This window comes from Nerophis lumbriciformis, linkage group LG12 (genome assembly GCF_033978685.3).
Source record: "Nerophis lumbriciformis linkage group LG12, RoL_Nlum_v2.1, whole genome shotgun sequence".
Lineage (NCBI taxonomy): Eukaryota > Metazoa > Chordata > Actinopteri > Syngnathiformes > Syngnathidae > Nerophis > Nerophis lumbriciformis.
Genome location: NC_084559.2, coordinates 8,448,792 through 8,463,068, shown reverse-complemented (window position 1 = coordinate 8,463,068; position 14,277 = coordinate 8,448,792). Strand labels below are relative to the sequence as shown.

Here is a 14,277-nt window from a genome sequence, read left to right as displayed (position 1 = left end):
ATATTCAAAAGGAAGACCTTGCCAAAAGAGACCTTTCCAGCCGGCGTCATCATAAAAGCTAACTCGAAGGGATGAATGGATGAAGAAAAGATGAGCGAGTGGTTAAGGGAAGTTTACGCGAAGAGGCCGGGTGGCTTTTTTCACACAGCTCCGTCCATGTTGATATACGACTCCATGCGCGCCCACATCACAGATGGTGTCAAAAAACAAGTGAAGCACACAAATACAACACTCGCCGTCATTCCGGGTGGATTAACCAAAGAACTCCAACCGCTGGATATTGGTGTCAACAGGGCATTCAAATCACGACTGCGAACGGCGTGGGAACAATGGATGACCGAAGGCGAACACACTTTCACTAAGACAGGCAGACAGCGCCGGACGACATACGCCAACATCTGCCAGTGGATCGTAAATGCCTGGGCAGATATTTCGGTCACAACTGTGGTCCGAGCTTTCCGGAAGGCAAGATTCACAGAACTGCTGGACAACAGCGACACTGACTCCGATGACTTCGACGAGACGGAACCGGCCATTTTGGATCCCACATTTGCCCAACTTTTCAATTCGGACACCGAAAAGACGAAGAATTCGAAGGATTTACGAATGAAGAATAACTTCAGAAAGTGAGTGCTATGTTTATTTTGTGTGTTGTGACATTAACGTTCGAGCAACATTATGTTGCTATTGCTCTGCACTATTTTGAATTTTACTATGTTTGTAATTGCACATTTGCGTACATTTTGGGACAGAGTTGTTAGAACGCTGGTTTTTAATATATTATTAAAGTTTGACTGACCTATCTGACTGTTTTTTTGACATTCCCTTTAGCGCAGCGTAGGCGCGGCTTATAGTCCGGGCGGCTTATAGGTGGACAAAGTTTTGAAATATGCCATTCATTGAAGGTGCGGCTAATAACCCGGGGCGGCTTATAGTGCGGAAAATACGGTAAGTAAGATGAAATATGTCAAATAAGGGTGTTATTTGCTTATTTTCTGTCTGAAAAGATAATTATTCTCACTAAGCAGATTTTATGTTAGAGTGTTCTACTTGTTTTAAGGGTTTTGGTCCTAAATGATCTCAGTAAGATATTTAGCTGAGATGTGATGACCTATATTGAGTAAAACATGCTTGAAACTAGAATATCAAGTGTTGCAAAGCTGTGTCATCAACACTCACAAGTATAAAACTACTTTTTTTTAAAGTAACAATTTCTTATTTCAAGCATTTTCCGTTCAACAAAAAAGAAAAAAACATCTCCTCATGGCAGACTTCATGAGAGCCATCAAAGACTACTTCAGAACAAACGATGATCCAGAACCTTATATTTCTGCAGAGGTGGGTAGTAACGCGCTACATTTACTCCGTTACATCTACTTGAGTAACTTTTGGGATAAATTGTACTTCTAAGAGTAGTTTTAATGCAACATACTTTTACTTGAGTATATTTATAGAGAAGAAACGCTACTTTTACTCCGCTACTTTTATCTACATTCAGCTCGCTACTCGCTACTAATTTTTATCGATCTGTTAATGCACGCTTGGTTTGTTTTGGTCTGTCAGACAGACCTTTAAAGTGCCTGCGTTACTGGTGACGTTTCACTCCGTTCCACCAATAAAATGCAGTCACTAGTGACGTTTGACTCCGTTCCACCAATCAGATGCAGTCACTGGTGACGTTGGGCCAATCAAACAGAGCCAGGCGGTCACATGACCTGACTTAAACAAGTTGAAAAACTTATTGGGGTGTTACCATTTAGTGGTCAATTGTACGGAATAAGTACTGTACTGTGCAATCTACTAATACAAGTTTCAATCAATCAATCAAAAGTGTGAAGGAAAAAAGACACTTTTTTATTTCAACCGTACATCCCGTCAAAAGCCTAAAGACTGACTGCACAGTTCCTGTCTTCACAATAAAAGTGCCGCTCCATCGCACCTGCACTTACAAAATAAGAGTCTCCGAAAGCCAGCGCAAACAAGCTAGTAAGCTACGGAATTTGCCGCCAATGTATTTCTTGTAAAGTGTGTGAAAACGAATATGGAAGCTGGACAAATAAGATGCCAAAAACCAACCACTTTCATGTGGTATTAGACAGAAAGGAGGAACTTTTCTTCTCCTCCATTTGAAAACGTGGACGTTATCATCACTACTGTCTGATTACAATCAATGCAAGTCATCAGAATCAGGTAATACACCAACTTATATTCTTGTCTTCATGAAAGAAAGGAATCCGTATGTTAAACATGCATGTATATTCATTAAAACACCTTTAACATGTAAACAAAAACGGCAAAATAAATAAATATAAATGATATACTGTATATATCAATTTATATATATATATATATATATATATATATATATATATATATATATATATATAATATGTGTGTGTATGTTACTCATCAGTTACTCAGTACTTGAGTAGTTTTTTCACAACATACTTTTTACTTTTACTCAAGTAAATATTTGGGTGACTACTCATTACTTTTACTTGAGTAATAAATCTCTAAAGTAACAGTACTCTTACTTGAGTACAATTTCTGGCTACTCTACCCACCTCTGTATTTCTGAGCCTGAATATAAGGAGGATGATCTACAAGTTTTAGAAGCTGGATCCAGCTTTAGTGAAGCACTTAGCATCGTGAAGCAGTATTGCTAAGTGCTAAACAAGAAATACAAACAAACCACGAAACAATCACTTCCTGTAGAATGTTAAATATCGCTGGGATGCCGACTGATGGGATGTTCATATCTTCCCGTTTGGATGAAGAACTAATCATAATCCACCAGAGGTAAAAAATAAAAAAAGGGGTTGTCTTTCTTGACATCTGCGGGTCTAAGTCGACTCTCAAAGTTGACCAACTTCTCGGTTTATGGCCACGACCTTCTACTATTCAGGTGAGACACATGATTTATATAATAGAATTAACTTTTACCAGCTCAGAGGCGATGCAGCAGCTGACCGCCTCAATATGTCAATACAGCAGCACCAGCTAGTTAGCGCTCTGTGATGACGGCGCCACTAAAAATAGTTTTGTCTGCGTTAGCGCTTATAATACCAATAACAATGACATATTCCCGTCGTGAGATGTAAATGGAGTGTTGGTGGTGGTTTTTGGATGTTTTTAGAGGGCTTTATGAGTGCAATAGAGTAAAATCATAAGGTGCGTTTTTAGCCACCTAATACATGAAGTAAATGATAAATGATAAATGGGTTATACTTGTATAGCGCTTTTCTACCTTCAAGGTACTCAAAGCGCTTTGACAGTATTTCCACATTCACCCATTCACACACCCATTCACACACTGATGGCGGGAGCTGCCATGCAAGGCGCTAACCAGCAGCCATCAGGAGCAAGGGTGAAGTGTCTTGCTCAAGGACACAACGGACGTGACTAGGATGGTAGAAGGTGGGGATTGAACCCCAGTAACCAGCAACCCTCCGATTGCTGGCACGGCCACTCTACCAACTTCGCCAAGTAATTTACGACTTATATAATGCGTAAGAAAGAAAAAAGAAAAACATGAGTTCTTGTCTTACATAAGGATTGTGAATGATAGGCATTAGAGATGCGCGGTTTGCGGGCACAACCGCGGAGTCCGCGGATTATCCGCGGATCGGGCGGATGAAATAAAAAAAAATTAGATTTTATCCGCGGGTCGGGTCGGGTCGGGCGGTTGAAATAAAAAAAAATTAGATTTTAAATAGATTCAGGCGGGTGGCAGTTAAACCAATTGGGAAATATATATACATAGTTAAATGTTGTTACCCACATACGAAAAACGAGCAGGCACCTGCAGCATATGCCACAACAGAAGAAAAAAAAAAAAAGAGATGGACACTTTTACGGAGCGGAGAAGGGACGCCTCGCCGGGGTCCGGGACTGAGGCCCCTTCCCCCGAGAGGGCCCCACTGGGAGCCGTAGCTGAGGCGATCCACGAGAAGGGCCCGACGCACGTCCAGAGTCACCACCGCGCCCACCGCACCGACACCCCGCCTCGTCCGCCTTCGCCGCGGCCGGCGTCACGCGCAGCAGGCAAGCAGCTTACCTGCCCGCCACCCCCGTGGCCGGGGGCTCGTAACAGGGGTCACTCCGCGCGCTCCGCCCGCGCAGCTTACCTGCCCGCCACCCCTGTTTCCGGGGGCGCGTAACAGGGGTCACTCCGCGCGCAGTGCGCTCACGAAAGGGGTGGGGCTCACCCTGGTTGATATAGACAGCAGGACGGTGGCCATGGAAGTTGGAACCCGCTAAGGAGTGTGTAACAACCCACCTGCCGAATCAACTAGCCCTGAAAATGGATGGCGCTGGAGCGTCGGGCCCATATACCCGGCCGTCGCCGGCAGCGAGACGCTCTTGGAGGTGCGCTCAGCGCGGCTCCCATATGATTGCGCACTGGTGTGCGTCTGGGCCGTGACAGCGTGGCACGCGAATGTCTGTGCTGCATTGGATCAGTCTCCTTTCTTTAACAGGCAAAAGCTTTATAACCTCACTAATGCCTTGCATCGTCTATATTAGATATATAACAACGGGCGGGTGCGGTTCTGATCAAATGTTAGATCGGGTGGATGGCGGATGGTTGACGACTTTCTGATGCGGTTGCAGATGAAATAATTGCCTATCCGCGCATCTCTAATAGGCATCATTTTAGTGCTGTTCCCCTTTAAGATAACATTTATATAGGTTCTCACATGAATACAATGTATTTGTGGCGTTGGGTTGCATAATTGGTTATAACACATGTAATTTTGTAAAGGAAAAAAGCAAAACAAATATGTTTAGAAATACAAATTCCATTTTCCTCTCTTGCTTCTTTTTATGTGTGTGTTTATTTTTTTAACGTGACAAGCAAGACAAAGTTGCCTATGAGAAGTGTCAGGGACCTAGAAGCAATGGCTGGAGAATTGAGAATGTTCTTTTATCTTTAAAAAAAAAAAAACTAATCTAAAAGGGTCTGAATACATGCTAAAAGTTTCTAAATTGGCAAAACTGGTTTGTATGAGGTGTGTTAAAGCAGAGTTACGATGCAATCTAAATTCACACACAGTCCTATTATAATGTGTTTATGAGCGAGGGCAACAGAATGTGGCAGACAAATTTTGTGGCAATCAAAATGCATTTGTGGCAACCCGCCACAATTATTGAATACATACCACTGATTTATGATGCACTCAATTAAACTAATAAATGATCTACAGTACTTTCATGATCACATGCTGCAGTGGGTATGTTACCTGATTGCCATGTGTATTGACTTTTGTTGTTTTTGACTTCTGCTATTTTTACGGTGCCTTCCATTTATCTCAGAAGTTGGGAGTCTGAGCTGGGAATGACGTCACAGCCGAGTTGTGAGCGTTCCCCTTACGAGGTCGGAAATCAAGAAGGCCGCAGCCACAAAAGCTATTGTTGCGCTTGCCTTGTCTGAATATAAACAACTTATAGAGAAATTGGCACTCTTTCTGCAGTCCTCAAACACGGTGGATGGAGAGGAAACACAGATGCTATTGCTAGCAATGTAAAACGTATAAAAACATGAAATACATTTAGTTTACACTACACTAACGTCACGATATATACCGGTAAGCGTTGAACAATACATTGTATTTGGCTGATTTAGTGCAACAAAAATGAATCAGAAGTGCTAACAATGGATATTTTAGAAGCATATATCAATGTTTACATCCAGAGCAGCCATCTTTGAAACCAACTCGGGGGGTGGTGAGAATGCTCCGACTTTCCGAGTAGGGAATCAGACCTCGAGGGGCGTTCCAGAAATTCCGACAAGACAAGAAACTTGTGAATTCCAACTTCCCAGTACAAATGGAACGCACCATTATTCCCACCACGGGTGAGAAAGGTTGTTTGGATTGCTCCATACAGAACTAAGCACAGACCTAACTCGTAAAATATATAAAGTCATTGACTAACGATCCTCCCCGTCATCAAGATGTGAGCATTCTTGAGGAACACAACTGCCTGGACCTTTAAAAAAATAATAATTAAAAAATCATAAGACATTCCAGTGGCCAGATTGTGGACGTTGGCGGGCTGTAGTTTAGACACCTCTGTTTATGTATACAATTATGTTTAGCCTTTAAAAAATGCCGGTAATACACGTGTCATAGCTAATTATGCAAATTATACAATGACGTCCAGTGTTTCCCACAGGACAGACATCTATTTGTGGTGGTGTGGTCGAGGGGCGGCGGCGGCAGCGGCGATGACCAAGAAGAACGCGGAGTTGGAATATAATTACAACATTTTATGTACATATTTATATACAGATTTGAACAATTAGTGATTCACTGAAATATATTTATTAATTGTGGTTCTTACAAAAAATATATCTTATAAAATATAAAAGCTAAAATGTCTCTTAAAGCTCTGCCCCTTTAATTAGTGAATACTAAATAATTTAACTTTAGCCTACTACTACAACCATATTATTTACCAGCAACATGAAGTGAAACAGAGGCAGAGGTGTCCTGCCACAGTCAGTCAACCTCCTCCTCCTCCTCCTCCTCCTGCTGCTGCTGAACTGGTCGCACCTGTGGTCCGAACTGTAGGCCTACCTCCTCTCCAAGTCCAGCCCTTTTCGGCCGTTGAAAATATTTTTCTATACTCATCTGTGTGAAGGAGTGAACATCCAACATTAGAATTTATTACTAACGAGCAGAAGCGCTCTATGTACAGTGCCGTCTAACCTTAAGCGGCAGCAGCTCAACACATGCAGGGTTCAACGTTAAGGTTTTTTTCTACTTGCCTGACTTCTCAAATCTACTTGCCCCAATATTTTTACTTGTCCTGCCTAGGTTTTTTTCTGGCTGTGTAGTGCTCATGGCTTATATCTTACTAAAATTCTTCCCGTTGACGATTTATAACACTACACAGTATTTATTATTATTATTATTATCTATAATTACATTTAAATGGCATTGCATACATGTAAAATTAAATGCTATTTCACATTATTTGACCAGTAGCAGTTACCGTATTTTCCGCACCATTAGCCGCACCTAAAAACCACAAATTTACTCAAAAGCTGACAGTGCGGCTTTTAACCCGGTGCGCTTTATATATGGATAAATATTAAGATTCATTTTCATAAAGTTTCGTTCTCGCAACTTCGGTAAACAGCCGCCATCTTTTTTCCCGGTAGAGCAGGAAGCGCTTCTTCTTCTACGCAAGCAACCGCCAAGGTAAGCACCCGCCCCCATAGAACAGGAAGCGCTTCTTCTTGTACTGTAAGCAACCACCCGCCCCCGGAAGAAGAAGAAGCGCGCGGTGCATGCTGGGATATGTGACGTTTCATTTCCATTTGTGTGTTTATGTAAAGACCCCAAAATGGCTCCTATTAAGTGTGTTGTCTGTCTAATTATAAATAATGCAGACGAGGCGTGTTAACTGAGTTCTCAACGTTTACTCACAGCGTGCTCATAACCACATTCTAACTCCCAGCATACAACAACGCTTCTCAGGGCTACCGCGCATGCTCGTAACTATCGTTGCATGCTGGGTAGTGTAGTTGTTATATTTGCTAGCTCATAACATCACATTAAGAGACACGCTTACGCGCTTAATTCAATACTCGCCGTCATTCCGGGTGGATTGACAAAAGACCTCCAGCCGCTAGATATTGGTGTCAACAGGGCATTCGAAGCTAGACTGCTAACTGCGTGGGAACAATGGATGACAGAAGGCGAACACACCTTCACTAAGACAGGGAGACAGCGCCAGACGACGCCAACATCTGCCAGTGGATCGTAAATGCCTGGGCAGATATTTCGGTCACAACTGTGGTCCGAGCTTTCCGGAAGGCAGGATTCACAGAACTGCTGGATAACAGTGACACTGACTCCGATGACTTCGACGAGACGGAACCGGCTATTTTGGATCTCACATTTGCCCAACTTTTCACTTCGGACACCGAAGACGAAGGATTTACGAATGAAGAATAACTTCAGAAAGTGAGCGCTATGTTTATTTTGTGTGTTGTGACATTAACGTTCGAGCAACATTATGTTGCTATTGCTCTGCACTATTTTGAATTTTACTATGTTTGTGATTGCACATTTGCGTACATTTTGGGAGTGAACAGAGTTGTTAGAACGCTGGTTTTTAATATATTATTAAAGTTTGACTGCCCTGCGATGAGGTGGCGACTTGTCCAGGGTGTACCCCGCCTTCCGCCCGATTGTAGCTGAGATAGGCTCCAGCGCCCCCCGCGACCCCAAAAGGGAATAAGCGGTAGAAAATGGATGGATGGAAGTTTGACTGACCTATCTGACTGTTTTTTTGACATTCCCTTTAGCGCAGCGTAGGCGCGGCTTATAGTCCGGGGCGGCTTATAGGTGGACAAAGTTTTGAAATATGCCATTCATTGAAGGTGCGGCTAATAACCCGGGGCGGCTTATAGTGCGGAAAATACGGTACACCCATCTGAACAGGTCAGCCACCTGTTTAAAGCCCGATCACAGTTGAAATCTTGAAATGAAGGGCCTTTAATGGCCAAAACATTAACCTGGACAACATTTTAACAGCTGGTTGGCTCAGATTTGATTCTTTTCATTGCATTCACATGCTGCAGTGGACAGTGGACAATTTAGCTTCAGTCCATGTGTGTTTATTGACAACAGGGTTATAACCTGGACACGTTAGCTCGTCGGTGAAACGCTCGGTGAAATCGCGGATTAACGTTAAATATATGACGAGCCGCGAGCGATGCAGCTATAACCTATCTACCTATAACACCTGTAAAAATGAAGCAATGCTACCACGCTAGCAAGCGAGCCACCAAGCTGCTAACTATCGCCAAAAGGCACCATTTAAGTTTTTTTCCCCATGGCATCCTGGATCAAGGCTTTCAGCAGCTTTTGGACGTTTGAGGTAGAAACGTAGGAAGCGCCATCATTATGAAAAGTAGCCGGCGAGTGTTTTGATCCGTCCGTCCGTCTTCCTCTTCCTTTTCTTCTTCTTCTTCTGGCCCACCAGGTGAATTAAGTGCTATTGGCGGAGTTACAATGCATAGTAGGCTACCGCCACCTACAGCACCGGAGGTGTATCTACAAGCAACATTCACAGACAGTCCCATTACTTTTATGAGCGGTCGAGCGAGTCAAAAGCCGAAAAATCCATTTGTGGCGGACGTAATTCTTTCGTGGCGGGCCGCCACCAATAAATGAATGTGTGGGAAACACTGACGTCATATTGACACCAACCCTGACACATAGTAGTCTCCACAGATAGATTGCTGTCCTATGAAATAAAATAAAGAGATGACCACATTCAAATCAATGTGATAAAGTCATCTGACACTAACAGTAAAACTAACTTTTCATTACAGCCTTGTCATTCAAGTCACGCTGCACTCACCGGCAGGCAGAAATGAGCAGCGGTTTTGACAGAATCCAATGTTAACGCAGTGGTGTCTGATCCTTTCATCTGTTCCAGTGTGTAGAGCCAACTCTGTCGCAGGATACAAGATTAGTAGAGGGAAACTGTACACAGGTGCAAGGTTGGACGAGTTGTTTTTTACCAGACAATGCTGCAAGCAGACGTGATCATTGGACTCCTGGGCGATGCGGATGGCCTCCTGCAGAGCTAAATCAGCCTGCAAGCTAGAGCAGAGAAAAGAAAGTAGCTGGAGAGATGAAGCAAGCAAGTCTAGTCTGTCTAGTTCTAGTATGCTATACGCACTAGTGTCCAAAGCGACAATGAAGGCTGGCTAAGTTGAGAGCAGCGTAGCGAAGACTTCTGCCGTAACCTTCTTCTCCGTTGCTCTTCCCCTCGTTCCCAGACAAGATGAGGCGGTCAAAATAATGTAACAGACTATGGGCAGAGAGGAAGATGTCCTGCACTCTGATGCTGTTCAGATAGTTCAAGTAATGCTGAGGAAAGAGGAAGCACCAAGTGTGAAACTTTTCCAAAACAAGAAAGACTTTTTAAAGGGGCTGTTTGCTACTTGCTCAAGGCAAACTTTTTTTTTTCCATATCAAAATAATAGCACCACTAGCTAGCTTATGTTAAGGGATATGTATGTAACCAATATTAGTACCAAATCATTACCAGAGGTGGGTAGAGTAGCCAGAAATTGTACTCAAGTAAGAGTACTGTTACTTTAGAGATTTATTACTCAAGTAAAAGTAAGGAGTAGTCACCCAAATATTTACTTGAGTAAAAGTAAAAAGTATGTTGTGAAAAAACTACTCAAGTACTGAGTAACTGATGAGTAACATACACACACATATATACATATATATATATATATATATATATATATATATATATATATATATATATATATATATATATATATATGTGTGGGAAAAAAATCACAAGACTATTTCATCTCTACAGGCCTGTTTCATGAGGGGGGGTACCCTCAATCGTCAGGAGATTTTAATGGGAGCATTCGCATACCATGGTTTGTATAGGGCACAGAGTGGGTGGGTACAGGCTGGCGTAGGGGCGTGGTGATTGGCTCATGTGTTACCTAGGAGGTGTTTCCGTCTATGGCGGCATGTTGTTACAATTTCGCTGCGCTTGTTGAGGGATGACAGGTCTGGACGGTAAATAATAAACAGTTTCTCTTTCAAGCATAGGTTGCATCTTTTATTACCACTATTGTAAAATTGTAACAACATGCCGCCATAGACGGAAACACCTCCTAGGTAACACATGAGCCAATCACCACGCCCCTAGGCCAGCCTGTACCCACCCACTCTGTGCCCTATATAAACCATGGTATGCGAATTCTCCCATTAAAATCTCCTGACGATTGAGGGTACCCCCCCTCATGAAACAGGCCTGTAGAGATGAAATAGTCTTGTGATTTTTTTCCCACACATACATATATTGCGCTCTACTACGGTATCGAGCACTATTTTTTGGATAACCTTATTAAGACATATATATATATATATATATATATATATATATATACATTGATATATACAGTATATAATTTATATTTATTTATTTTGCCGCTTTTGTTTACATGTTAAAGGTGTTTTAATGAATATACATGCATGTTTAACACATATAGATTCCTTTCTTTCATGAAGACAAGAATATAAGTTGGTGTATTACCTGATTCTGATGACTTGCATTGATTGTAATCAGACAGTAGTGCTGATAACATCCACATTTTCAAATGGAGGAGAAAAAAAGTTACTCCTTTCTGTTTAATACCACATGAAAGTGGTTGGTTTTTGGCATCTTATTTGTCCAGCTTCCATATTCGTTTTTATACACTTTACAAGAAATACATTGGCGGCAAACTCCGTAGCTTGCTAGCTTGTTTGCGCTGGCTTTCGAAGACTCTTATTTTGAAAGCGCAAGCGCAATGGAGCGGCACTTTTATTGTGAAGACAGGAACTGTGCAGTCAGTCTTTAGGCTTTTGACGGGATGTACGGTTGAAATAAAAAATTGTCTTTTTTCCTTCACAGTTTTGATTGATTGATTGGAACTTTTATTAGTAGATTGCACAGTACAGTACATATTCCTTACAATTGACCACTAAATGGTAACACCCGAATAAGTTTTTCAACTTGTTTAAGTCAGGTCATGTGACCCCTGGCTCTGTTTGATTGGTCCAACGTCACCAGTGACTGCATCTGATTGGTGGAACGGAGTGAACGTCACCAGTGACTGTATTTGTTGAAACGCAGGCACTATGAAGGTCTGTCTGACAGACCAAAACAAACAAAGCGTGCATTAACAGATCGATAAAAATTAGTAGCGAGTAGCGAGCTGAATGTAGATAAAAGTAGCGGAGTAAAAGTAGCGTTTCTTCTCTATAAATATACTCAAGTAAAAGTAAGAGTATGTTGCAATAAAACTACTCTCAGAAGTACAATTTATCCCAAAAGTTACTCAAGTAGATGTAACGGAGTAAATGTAGCGCGTTACTACCCACTTCTGATCATTACCTAAAAAGCAGTACTGGCACTTAAACGGTGCCCGAACAGGTACTTAAAAATGGAAAACAAGCAAACTTCTGTAAAAAAAAAAAGTCAACGACTTTAAATTTCCATGGAATTTTGTGATGTTCAAGTTGAACTGACTGGTAATTTAAATACTTTAATTAGGTGGCGACTTGTCCAGGGTGTACACTGCCTTCCGCCCGAATGCAGCTGAGATAGGCTCCAGCACCCCCCGCGACTCCGAAAGGGACAAGCGCATACCTGCCAACTTTTGAAATCAGAAAAACCTAGTAGCCAGGGTCCAGGGGCCCCAGGCCCCGGTAGGTCCAGGACAAAGTCCTGGTGGGGGGGTTCAGGCTTCGCCCCCCAACGCAAAATGATTATTAGCATTCAGACAGGTTAAAATGTTGCTAAAACCATCACTTTTCTATCAGTCACAGTGACTTTTCAAAACAAAAATCTTACAGCAAAAATCATATGGGTTGATTGACATGTTTATTCTGTAAGCTAACTTCAATAGTTTGAAATGATTTTGACAGTTAATGCCAGTTATCCTGTCAACCTTTCACAAGACTTCAATTTGTTCATTGAAAGTATAAACAGTATAAACACTATTTACAGTAAACAAATGGTAAAACAGTACTAAACAATTCCATTAAAAAAAAAATTGGTGTCATTATTAACTTTCTGTCCAAGCTTGTATAATCTACTGCCTTGTTCAATTGTATAAAATATTCTGTGCCTAAAATTCACATTTCTATCACAATTATCATACTGTAAACATGGTAAGCTAACTTCATTAAAATTAATAGTCCTGTCAATAGCATGGAATTACAATTCAAATGTAGTTTTTTTGTAAGCCTTTCAAAAGAATTCAAAATATGAAAAATTAATGAAAATTAATTGAAGCCATCAGACACTTGAAAAGTGGCACATCACATCTCTAATGTAATCATTTGAACTTTTCAACAGAAATAGCACTGCAAAAATATTAAGGACATACTTCTGTATTTTGGTAGTTATGCTGTCAACATTTAACAAGATTTCTTCAACTTGGACTTGAAAGCATAAAAAGTATAAACACTTTTAACAGTATAACAGTACTTTTTTTGTCCCAACGTGGTCTTTTACATCGCTAATTCCTCCGTGTCCGATCGAAAAATCTTGTCTGCACAAGGTGCAATTCGCGTAGTTTTCACCCTTTTTGGAACGGATAATTATTCCCGGATAGGCTTTTGAATATTCTTCACGGAATGACTGCAGTTTTCTTTTCGGTTTAAGACTCGTTTGCGATTTTTCTCCGGCTGATTCCATGATCGTTCGCTCGTTTGGAAACAATGGCAACTGTATGGCGTCACATTAGTGCCAAAAATCCGAGCGCATAAAAACTGTTATCGCGCGCTGATTCTCCACTTAGTGCGCGGGCGCGACACCATTTTGCGCGCGCGTGATTCCTTTCTGCGCGCACGCGGTGCCTTTCTGCGGTGCGCGCGACACCTTTCTGCGCGCTCTCTGTGTACTCCTGGCATCTCTCCTCGCGCTGTCATGTTTCTTTTTGGCACTTTGGGGGTGGGTATGCTTAGACGGCCCCTTCTTTCTGATTGGCTGTGAGCATTTTTCATATGACCAATCATTCTCCAGTGTAGCAACATTGTAGCCATCTTACTTCAGACATCTAGCCTCAATCATTACATTGATGTCAATGGTACATGTACTACTTAAATTACCATAACTTGCTCGATTTTCCACCAATTTACAAACAATTTGCCTTGTTACAAATCTTATTACATGTAGATATGACATAGGATGCTGTACCTGTTGAAATGACCTCTTTCGCTTTAAAAAAAAAGACTTAATTGTGCAACATAGTTGTGTAGGGTCAGTGTTAGTCAGTTCTCTGATTATTTTAAACTGTTTCAGAATACATTATTAAAAGCTATTTTTAACATTTTAAAAACAAAATTCAAAGATTATTTCATTAATTTTATGGCTGAATCAAAAGAAATTCCATAAATTAGAAAACAAATGTTCAAGAAGAAGTGAAAATATAAAATAATGTTATTGCTGGTGGACCAGTTGTGGCTGAAAGATGTGATTATGGTGTTTGTTGTCTTATTATTTATTTGGCTCACATTTTGTATTACCCTGTATTGTGTTTATGTGCTATGAAATAACCTTCATCAGCGCGCCACATTTTTTTATCCACTTCTTCCTCCGTAAATCTTGATACATATTGACGATGACCCGCCCTGCTATACTTCTGATTGTCTCTGAGCATTTTTCAGCGTTTTTCGCCTGACCAATCAGAAAGAAGAGGTTGTCTAAGCATACCCGCCCCCAAAGTGC

At 41.4% G+C, this 14,277-nt stretch overlaps 1 protein-coding gene across 1 annotated transcript in view; it reads right to left on the bottom strand.

Moving 5' to 3' along the window:
* The window catches only part of anapc5 (anaphase promoting complex subunit 5), a 38,062-nt gene that overhangs the window by 15,360 nt on the left and 8,425 nt on the right, over nt 1–14,277 (bottom strand). The window contains exons 7-9 of the mRNA XM_061985741.2: nt 9,703–9,893; nt 9,542–9,623; nt 9,379–9,471 (exon numbers count right to left, since the gene is read on the bottom strand). Of these exons, the coding sequence (XP_061841725.2) occupies nt 9,379–9,471; nt 9,542–9,623; nt 9,703–9,893 (366 nt within the window). The remainder of the gene's footprint in view (nt 1–9,378; nt 9,472–9,541; nt 9,624–9,702; nt 9,894–14,277) is intronic.